Below are 10657 nucleotides of genomic sequence, written 5' to 3'. Positions count from 1 at the left end.
AGCGATTTTTTCCCGAAGTTCGGATCTTGCAATCCTACTCTCCGTTGAGGAGCTGCAAAGAGCTGGGTGTCGATTAACCCCTTGCCTCACTTGTGCAAAAACCGTAGATGAAATCCACAGCCTTCAACCCCAAACACTCCTAGGCAAATTTCTAGAATTGAGTGACCACCAAGATCCAACTCAACCTACTTCTAGAAATCCGCCACAAGTGTAGGTTGCTCTACTTGGAAAACCTCTAGAATCTCAGTACAAGAACTTCATTAACTTACCTCGTTCCCTTTTGGAGGAGAGGAGATCCTTCACAAACTTACCAGGGACATCCACAATATGCAACGGATTCTCGCGGGCGACATCTAACCGTCTAGGAGATCATCTCCAAGAGTAATAAGCACCGAGATGACAACCCATGAGATATTCCAAGTGCTCACCCAAGTTCCTAGTCTTCACACCTCTCCAAATCTTCTTCTCTCCCTCTCAATCTCTCTTTCTCACAAGAATTACGCTCTAGATTGAGTGGAGAAAGCAACAAACACTTGGGAGAGGCTAGCAACAGCTCAAGGTTAGAAAAGTGAAAGTGGAATAGCCAAAGAACGAGCTGGAAACGAGCTGTATATGTATAACGGCTAGGTGACGTCATCTAGCCGTTACTCACAATTTTGAACTGGAAACTAGACAGGAAGTTCTGGACCTGGAAGCCAGGAACTTCCGGATAACACTTGGGAAAAATTTTTTCATCAGACCGGAACTTCCGAACCTGGGAGACAGGAAGTTCCGGACTTGCATTTTTGGACAGATGGAGCATTTGCAAAAATAACTCCTAGGAAAACTTTGACACTTTGTTCACTCTAAGAGCACTTGACATATCTCAGAGCACCACCTGGAATCCCTCTTAATAGTACGGTTTTTCCTAAAACTCGATTGCAATTAAATAAACTATCCAATGCACTTCTCGAGTTCCGGTCCGCTTTGATTCTATACTTTTGGGGGGTCTCCAAGCATCCATCTTCTACGCCTTGGACTAATGCACCTGAAAGTAGCTCAATAAACTCATTAGTCCCTTAACCACATTTGTCATTAATCACCAAAACCCACTAGGGGGATTAATGCACTTTCAATATCCCCCTTTTTGGTGATTGATGACAACATGGTTAAAGCTTACAAAAGATTGATAAGAATTTTGTTTTGAATGGTTAGAGGTGGATGAAACTCCCCCTTAGAGAATGCATATGGAATATATGAGAGAAACTCATAGGTATATATTTAAGGGAGCAACCGAGGAGAGTTTCCTTCATCTCTACTCATTCGTGGGATGCAAATAAGCAGTGAGAATCGATATGACATGGTGAGCACTCAAAAGGATAAAATCAACATCACATCACAAACAACAAATAAGACACTCAAAGCATAAATGAAATGCAATATATATAAAGAGCAGCTAAGAGCATCTAACAGTCATTACATCCACACAAATAGAGAATTATTACATGTCCATAAGTTCATAAGAGTAGAGGCCAAAGGACTGCCAGGTCCGGAACTTCCGGATAAAATACCCGGAACTTCCAGACAAGCTGACAGGAAAATAGCGAGGGAACTGCCAGGTCCGGAACTTCCGGATAAGAGGATCCGGAACTTCCGGATAAACAGACAGAGCAGGCAGCAAGCAGGAAAAACAAAAATTTTGACCCCCTTCGATTGCAATTTTCTCCCCCTTTGGCATCAAGGCACCAAAAAGAGACAAAACCACAAGGGAATAAGAGGATCAAGCCTCAAGTATTTATACCCCCCTGGGTATAAACCACGAGGAGAGAGATGGCAGGCTCAGGCTCCCCCTGGGTATTTATACCCCTGACCCCCAGAAGTTCCGGACTGGGATGACCGAAACTTCCGGCCTGACAGAACAGAGGGCAGTCAAGCCCAAGTTCAAAGAAATAGATGAGAATTCAACGATTTAGAAAAGAAAAACTATAGACATATAGAGACTTATAATGCATATGACCAGCCAACAATCAACATTACATAACAATGGTCAATATACATCACAAGAAGGGGATAAAAACCAAATTTTCGCAATAAAAACACACCCAAGAAATTTTCGCAAATTTGCACAAAAGGGTTTTTGGATAAGAGAGGGAATGTTTGAATTTTATTCCTGGTATCAAGACCATCTTCTACATAAGAAGTGATCTCAAGACACAAAAGCTCAATTTTTTTTTAATTTACATTTTAGTGATACATGTTTAGCTATTAATTAGCCAACCACCCATCACCTAATGTTACGAGAGTCTAAGATATTGAGCTCACTCCTAAGCTCGCAAAATCTTTTCTCATCTAAAGGCTTGGTGAAAATGTTAGCTAATTGGGTTTCGGTTCTCACATGGGTAAGGCATATGTCTCCTTTAGTCTCATGAGCTCTCAAAAAGTGGTGGCGAATATCTATGTGCTTGGTTCTTGAGTGTTGGACGGGATTGTTGGCTATTTTGATGGCACACTCATTGTCACATAGGAGTGGGATCTTGGTGAAGTTGTAGCCAAAGTCTTTTAGAGTTTGTTTCATCCAAAGGAGTTGGGCACAACAAGACCCGGCGGCGACATATTCGGCTTCGGCGATGGATAATGCAATGGAATTTTGCTTCTTGGAAGACCAAGAAACAAGGGACCGCCCAAGAAATTGGCAAGTCCCGGTTGTGCTTTTTCTATCAACCTTACACCCGGCATAATCCGAATCGGAATAGCCCAAAAGCTCAAAGTCACAACCATGATGTATGAACTAAATATCTTAGAATTCTCTTGACGGCAATCAAATGGCACTCTTTAGGCTCCGCTTGAAAACGGGCACACATACAAACACTAAGCATGATGTCAGGACAAGATGCACATAAGTAAAGCAAAGATCCTATCATGGAGCGATATACCTTTTGGTCCACACATTTACCATTATCGTCGAGGTCTAGGTGGCCATTAGTAGGCATGGGCGTCTTGATAGGTTTGGCATCCTCCATCCCAAACTTCTTGAGTATGTCTTTCACGTACTTGGTTTGAGAGATGAAGGTGCCCACTTGTGCTTGCTTCACTTGTAACCCGAGGAAGAAGGTCAACTCGCCCATCATAGACATCTCAAACCTTTTAGTCATGATACTACTAAATTCTTCAAAAAAGAGGCATTAGTAGAACCAAATATTATGTCATCGACATAAATTTGGTATATGAATAAATCACTCTCAATTTTTTTAGTGAAGAGAGTAGTATCCGCCTTTCCAATTTCAAAACCATTTTTCAAAAGAAAATCTCAGAGACATTCATACCAAGCTCTAGGGGCTTGTTTGAGCCCGTAGAGCGCCTTATGGAGCTTGTACACATGGTTTGGCAACTTTGGATCCTCAAACTCCGGTGGTTGCTCCACATAGACCAACTCCGAGATAGGTCCGTTGAGAAAGGCACTCTTGGCATCCATTTGGAATAACCTGAAATCATGGTGAGCGGCATAGGCTAAAAGAATTCTAATTGACTCAAGGCGAGCGACAGGTGCGAAGGTTTCACCAAAATCGAGACCCTCGACTTGGGTGAACCCTTGCGCAACTAACCGGGCTTTGTTCCTTACAACCACCCCATGTTCATTTTGCTTGTTGCGAAAGATCCACTTGGTGCCGGTGACATTTTGCTTGGGTCTCTCCACCAAAGTCCATACTTGGTTGCAAGTGAAGTTATTTAACTCCTCTTGCATAGCCATCACCCAATCCGGATCACCAAGCTCATCTTCTACCCTGGTTGGTTCCAACGAAGAGACAAACGAGAAGTGTTGACAAAAACTTGCGACACGAGAGCGAGTAGTTACCCCTTTTCTTTTGTCACCAAGTATGTTGTCAACGGGATGATCTCTTTGGACAGTGTGATGTATTCTTGGATGGTGCACTGGGGGAACCTGAGCCTGATCAGTATGCTCTAAAGTGCCTGCAACATCGATCCCATCCACTTGTGCCGTTGGCACGTCTTCACTGCCATTGGTCCGGAGGTTCCGGACTGTAGAACCCAGAACTTCCGGGCCTGGAGATGTCCGGAGGTTCCGGTCAATAGAACTCGAAACTTCTGGCTTAGCAGACACAGCACTTGTAGGGCTATTGGATGTCGATGACGGAGGTTGATCCCTATCTTCTTGGTCATCCTGCGTCTCGACTAGTCGTATGTCTCCAATAGCCTTAGTACCTATAGTTTGACTTGGATCCACAACACCTACAACATGTACAACAACTTGCTCCCCTTGGGAGCCATTAGATTCATCAAATGTCACATCTCTAGTGACTTCAACAATACCGGAGGTTTTGTTGAAGACACGATAGGCATGTGCATTTGATTTATAGCCAAGTAAGAATCCCTCATCCACCTTAGTTGAGAACTTAGATGAGCGAGGCCTCTTACTTAAAATAAAATATTTGCTCCTAAAGACACGAAAATATGAAACATTAGGCTTCTTACCACTCAAGAGCTCATATGAAGCTTTCTTTAGAATCTTGTGGAGGTACAAGCGGTTGATGGCATGACATGCGGTACTCACGGCCTCCGCCCAAAAGACATCCGAAGTCTTGTACTCATCAAGCATTGTCCTTGCTGTTTCAATGAGTGTTCGGTTCTTCCTCTCAACAATGCCATTTTGGGGAGGATCATAGGAGGCGGAGAACTCGTGCTTGATTCCTTCGTCATCAAGAAATTCCTCCACTTGAGTGTTCTTGAATTCTCCTCCATTGTCGCTTCGCACCCTCTTGATAGTGAGATCATAGAGGTTTTGGGCTTGCTTTGCGAAGCGCTTGAAGACATCTTGAGCTTCGCTTTTGTCATGGAGAAAATACACCCAAGTGAAGCATGAAAAATCATCAACAATGACAAAACCATACTTGTTACCTCCAATGCTTATGTAGGCCACGGGCCCAAATAAGTCCTTATGAAGAAGCTCGAGTGGTCTTGTTGTGGTCATGATGTTTTTTATAGGATACGGACTCCCAACTAGCTTCCCGGCTTGGCAAGCACTACACACACAATCCTTCTCAAAAGAAACATTAGATAGACCAAGAATGTGTTCCCCTTTTAGAAGAGATGCCAAATTCCTCATTCCAACATGGGCTAGCCTACGGTGCCATAGCCAACCCATAGAGGATTTAGCAATCAAGCATGCCTCCGGATTCACTCTATCCATATCCAAATCAACGAGATAGAGATCACCCCTTAACACACCCTTGAATGCTATGGAAGAGTCATCTCGCCTAAAAACGATCACATCCACATCTGTAAACAAGCAATTAAATCCTAACTTACACAATTGAGACACGGACAATAAATTGTAGCTTAAAGAATTGACAAGGAGGACATTAGATAGAGATTGATTCTTGGAAATGGCAATCTTACCGAGACCCATTACCTTTCCTTTACTATCATCTCCAAAAACAATATTTTCATGACTTCCACCCTCCTCATCAAGACTTGTAAACATACTCCTCTCTCCCGTCATATGATTGGTGCAGCCACTGTCCACAACCCAACTTGAGCCACCGGAGGAGTATGCCTACAAAAGAAATCAAGCTTGGGATTTAGGGTCCCTTGATGTTAGTCACCAAAGCCTTTGGTACCCACACACAAGTGCGGTACTCATCATTGTAATTTCCATTAAAATAAGCAACCACTTTGCCCTCTGAATTTTTAGAAATTACATATGAATCATAGTAAAGACCCTCTGGCCAGAACTTCCGGGTATTATACCCGGAACTTCCGGTCAGCCCCTTCGGCCTATCAGAAGCCCGGAACTTCCTGACAAAATGTCCGGAACTTCCTGTCTTACAGGGCAGGAACTTCCGGTCATTTTGCCCGGAACTTCCGGGTGTCTGACCTGTGAAGGGGCAAGTCACCTCTTTTGCTTGTGGAGCTTTACCTTCTCTCACAAACATCAAACATTCTTTCTCATTTACCATCACACGCTTAGACATAGGACTTCCACCAGAAAACCCGAGCCCGTGTCTATCCTTATTAGGATGAGCGGTGATGGTCTTGTAAAGGGCATCTTTTGAATGATATGTCTTCATGCATCCATATTTCACCAATGTGCCCAACCTCTCATTCTCTTTCTTAAGAGCTTGCATGCATCGACATTAGTAGCATAAGAGTTCAAATCAATATTGTAACACCTAGCACAACCATTGCTAGTATATGGGTTGGAAGAATTAGAAACCACATTTGGTTGAGAAGTGCTATTCCAAAGAGTGTCAAATTGAACTTCAAGATCTTTATGATTTTTGTCTAAATTAGCAAATTTCTCTTGAAGAGTTTCATTGACATCCCTAAGGCTAGCTAGAGAACCATTAGCCAAATTAAGCTCATTAGCTAGTTGTTCATTTTTAGCACATTCTTTAGCTAGGCTCTCCTCTAAGGCAAGGTTTCTTTTCTTCTCAAGAATAAGCAATTCTTCTTGCCTTTCGAGTGATTGTTCTTTACTATCTAAAGCTCTCATTAACTTAGCCAAATGTTGCATAGCGGGTTTGCTAAAGCTCTTAAGCACATCATCTAATTCATTATCACTTTCCTCATCACTAGAATCAACATCAAGAGAGGTGTGAGAGGGCTTTTGAGTCATCACCTTGCGGCCTTGGGACATGAAGCATGAGTAATGGTAGGAGTCGTCGTCGTCATCACTCAAGTTGTTGAAGAGACGCTCCTTGCTTGAAGAGGATGACTTGAAGGCGACGGTAGCAACACCACCTTCTCCTTCAACCTTGTCTTTTGGCTTGGGCTTGGGCTTGACCTCGGGATCTTCTTCATCTCCGAAGTACCACACCTCCGCCATGTGTGTCTCCACCACATGAGCACGCTCCGGCTTCTTCTTGCCTCCCTTAGCCTTAAATTCATCTGACTTGGGACAATCGGCAATGAAGTGGCCATATTCACCACAATTGAAGCAAGCTCTCTTTGATTGCCTCTTTCCCTTGTCATCATCCTTCCTCCCTTTGCCATAGCCACTCTTGCGAAGAAAGTGCTTGAATCTCTTGACAATAAAAGCCATCTCTTCATCTTCACTTTCTTCACAACTTGACTCTTCTTCTTGTTTTGCCATCAAAGCAACTTCTTGATTTTTGATCATGGCGGCATTCTTCACCATTTGCCTCACTTCACGAGCTTCCTCTTCTTGCATCTCATGAGACACAATTCTTCCAAGAATGTCACTTGGGGTGAGTCTCTTGAAGTCTTTCCTTTCCCGTATCATTGATACAAGAGTGGGATTTCTTGGACCAAATGCACGGAGAAGTCTCTTGACCACAAAGTGATTTGTCATGTCCTCACTCCCAAGTCTTTTAATCTTGTTGACAAGGATCATCATCCTATGATACATCTCTTGTGGTGTCTCCTTGTCATCCATCACAAATCTTCCAAGCCTTCCATCCAATAAATCAATCTTGGCCTCACGAACGGCGGGTGATCCCTCATGAGCCAATTGCAAAGTATCCCATATCTCCATGGCCTCCTCAAGTCCATCAACCTTGTTGAACTCCTCCGGACTCAAGGCGGAGAGAATTGCATTGGAAGCTTGAGCATTGTGGTGGATGAGTTGCTCTTGCTCTGAAGTGAGCTCCATATCATCATGGGGTACATCAACACCTGTACAAATAACTTTCCAAATACTTGGATGCAAGGAGATTAGATGCAACTTCATCTTGTGCTTCCAAGCGGCGTAATGTGTCCCATCAAATTGAGGAGCACGCCCGGAAGGCACGGAGACGAAGTTGTGAGGGGCAATGGTAAGTTTGTTGTAATCAAAAGGTATAGTAGCTCCCTTGGGTGGTGGAGTTCCCTTGCTGCTCGCTCCATCTTCATTTCCATTTTCCCTGTTCTTTCCCCCTAAGTCCGACATCGTGGATCGCTCAAAGCGGTGAAGTTTGAATCAAGAGCACCAAGCTCTGATACCAATTGAACGCGCTGATGAAGCCTAGAGGGGGGTGAATAGGCTGTCCCTGAAAACTTAAAAACAAATCGCAGCGGTAAAATTCAAACAGACCTGAAACTTCCTGGTAAGGAACTCCAGAACTTCCGGCCTGCCAAGCCCGGAACTTCCGGTGTTCTAGTACAGGAACTTCTGGGTAACAGAACAGAGATGAAATTCAAATTTTGAAACAGGAGACTAAGCCAATCTTCACAAGAAGGTGCACAGGTATTCTAAGCAGAGGATAGATCACAGAATCATCCACAGAAACATCACAGAAAGAGACAAGAGCGATTTTTTCCCGAATTTCGGATCTTGCGATCCTACTCTCTGTTGAGGAGCTCCAAAGAGCTGGGTGTCGATTAACCCCTTGCCTCACTTGTGCAAAAACCCCAGAGGAAATCCACAGCCTTCAACCCCAAACACTTCTAGGAAAATTTCTAGAATTGACCACCAAGATCCAACTCAACCTACTTCTAGAAATCCGCCACAAGTGTATGTTGCTCTACTTGGAAAACCTCTAGAATCTCAGCACAAGAACTTCATTAACTTACCTCGTTGAGATCCTTCACAAACTTACCAGGGACATCCACAATATGCAATGGATTCTCGCAGGAGACACCTAACCGTCTAGGAGATCATCTCCAAGAGTAATAAGCACCGAGATGATAGCCCACGAGATATTCCAAGTGCTCACCCATGTTCCTAGTCTTCACACCTCTCCAAATCTTCTTCTCTCCCTCTCAATCTCTCTTTCTCATAAGAATTAGGCTCTAGATTGAGTGGAGAAAGCAAGAAACACTTGGGAGAGGCTAGCAACAGCTCTAGGTTTGAAAAGTGAAAGTAGAACAGCCAAAGAACTAGCTGGAAACGAGCGGTATATGTATAACGGCTAGGTGACGTCATCTAGCCGTTATTCACAATTTTGAACTGGAAACTAGACAGGAAATTCCGGACCTGGAAGCCAGGAACTTCCGGATAACACTTAGGAAAATTTCTTTCATCAGATCGGAACTTCCGGACCTGGGAGACAGTAAGTTCCGGACTTGCATTTTTGGACAGATGGAGCATTTGCAAAAATAACTCCTAGGGAAACTTTGACACTTTGTTCACTCTAAGAGCATTTGATATATCTCAGAGCACCACCTGGAATCCCTCTTAATAGTACGGTTTTTCCTAAAACTCGATTGCAATTAAATAAACTGTCCTATGCACTTCTCGAGTTCCGGTCCGCTTTGATTCAATACTTTTGGGGGGGTCTCCAAGCATCCATCTTCCACGCCTTGGACTAATGCACCTGAAAGTAGCTCAATAAACTCATTAGTCCCTTAACCACATTTGTCATTAATCACCAAAACCCACTAGAGGGATTAATGTGCTTTCAATATCGAATACGTACTTGTCGTCAAGACTGTTTCCAAGGATTCGGTATTCATTTTTTTATATTTTTTATGCTCTTTTTCACAATAAGCAATTAAAGCTATTTGAGGAATAACAATTCAATAAAGCATATATATAGAGCATTTACAAATCAAACCTTATGCTAGCATCAACATTGCATATTTGCTTAATTCAAGTATAGAATTTAAGTGTCATGTATCATCTCCCTTAAAAGCAGAATCTAAATCTCATGAAAAGACTAGAATACATACAAGCTATGCTAGAGACAAATAAACCTTCAAAGTATCGCTAGCATGAACAAGAAAATACATATGCATAAACAAAGCTCTCTTTTCTCAATTTTTCTTATTGTCATATTATTGCTTGATAAAACCATGAGGTACAAACTCCCCCTCAAACCATGCCAAAAGGATGAATTATTCCCAACTCACCACGAAGAAAAGCAAAACGATTAGAATCCAAAGGTTTAGTGAAAATATCAGCAAGTTGCAACTTTGTGTCAAAAAACTGCATTTCTACATCTCCCTTCTCAACATGATCCCTCAAAAAATGAAAACGAATATCAATGTGCTTTGTGCGTGAGTGTTGAACAGGATTCTTAGCAATGTTAATAGCACTTGTATTATCACAAAAGAGAGATACTTTCTCAAAAGTTAGATCATAATCTTTCAAAGTAGATAAAAGCCAAAGAATCTGTGAACAACAACTAGTAGCTGCAACATATTCAGATTCAGCAGTTGATTGAGCAACACTAGATTGTTTTCTAGAAGACCATGCAATCAATGATGTACCAAGAAAATGACATGTTCCACTAGTACTTTTCCTATCAATTCTACAACCACCAAAATCAGCATCGGAATATCCACTTAAGCATATAGAAGATGAAGTAGAATACCAAATTCCAAACTCAAGTGTATGATTCAAATACCTCATTATTCGCTTGACCGCTTGACGATGTGAATCACGAGGAGAAGCTTGAAAGCGTGCACACAAACACACACTAAATTGTATGTCTGGCCAAGAAGCAGTTAGATACAACAAAGATCCAATCATACTTCTATACTCCTTTTGATCAACAGCTTCACCATCTTCATCAGGATCCAACACAGCTGTAGAACCAATTGGTGTTGAAATTGGCTTGCAATTCTCCATCTTGAACAGTCTCAATAGATCCTTCATATACTTCGTTTGATGCACAAAAGTACCCTGAGGTGTTTGCTTAATTTGCAATCCCAAAAAGTACGATAACTCACCCATCATGCTCATCTCAAATTCCCTGCGCATAGTCTCAGCAAAATCTAC

General features: G+C 42.5%; 1 protein-coding gene across 1 annotated transcript; it reads right to left on the bottom strand.

The window, feature by feature from the left end:
* Positions 1–637: 637 nt before the first annotated feature.
* Positions 638–7885, bottom strand: LOC136354551 (uncharacterized). The gene is made up of 8 exons (XM_066306056.1): positions 7066–7885; positions 6559–6981; positions 5697–6115; positions 5395–5551; positions 3582–5274; positions 3303–3461; positions 2913–3120; positions 638–754 (listed from the first exon to the last, which is right to left on the bottom strand). Exons 1-8 carry the CDS (start codon positions 7883–7885, stop codon positions 638–640), a joined length of 3996 nt encoding a protein of 1331 aa, XP_066162153.1.
* Positions 7886–10657: the final 2772 nt, after the last annotated feature.

Source organism: Oryza sativa, chromosome 12 (genome assembly GCF_034140825.1).
Source record: "Oryza sativa Japonica Group chromosome 12, ASM3414082v1".
NCBI lineage: Eukaryota > Viridiplantae > Streptophyta > Magnoliopsida > Poales > Poaceae > Oryza > Oryza sativa.
This window is presented reverse-complemented; position numbering and strand designations above follow the sequence as displayed.

What these genes read in the sequence shown, in the direction of transcription:
- LOC136354551 (XM_066306056.1), bottom strand. Translation starts at nt 7,885, where the DNA reads ATGTCGGACTTAGGGGGAAAGAACAGGGAAAATGGAAATGAAGATGGA. An exon ending in AGGAAAGGTAATGGGTCTCG is followed by an intron (nt 5,275 to 5,394) that starts GTAAGATTGCCA and finishes GCTTGTTTACAG; the next exon opens with ATGTGGATGTGATCGTTTTT. An exon ending in GTTGTAAGGAACAAAGCCCG is followed by an intron (nt 3,462 to 3,581) that starts GTTAGTTGCGCA and finishes CCATGATTTCAG; the next exon opens with GTTATTCCAAATGGATGCCA.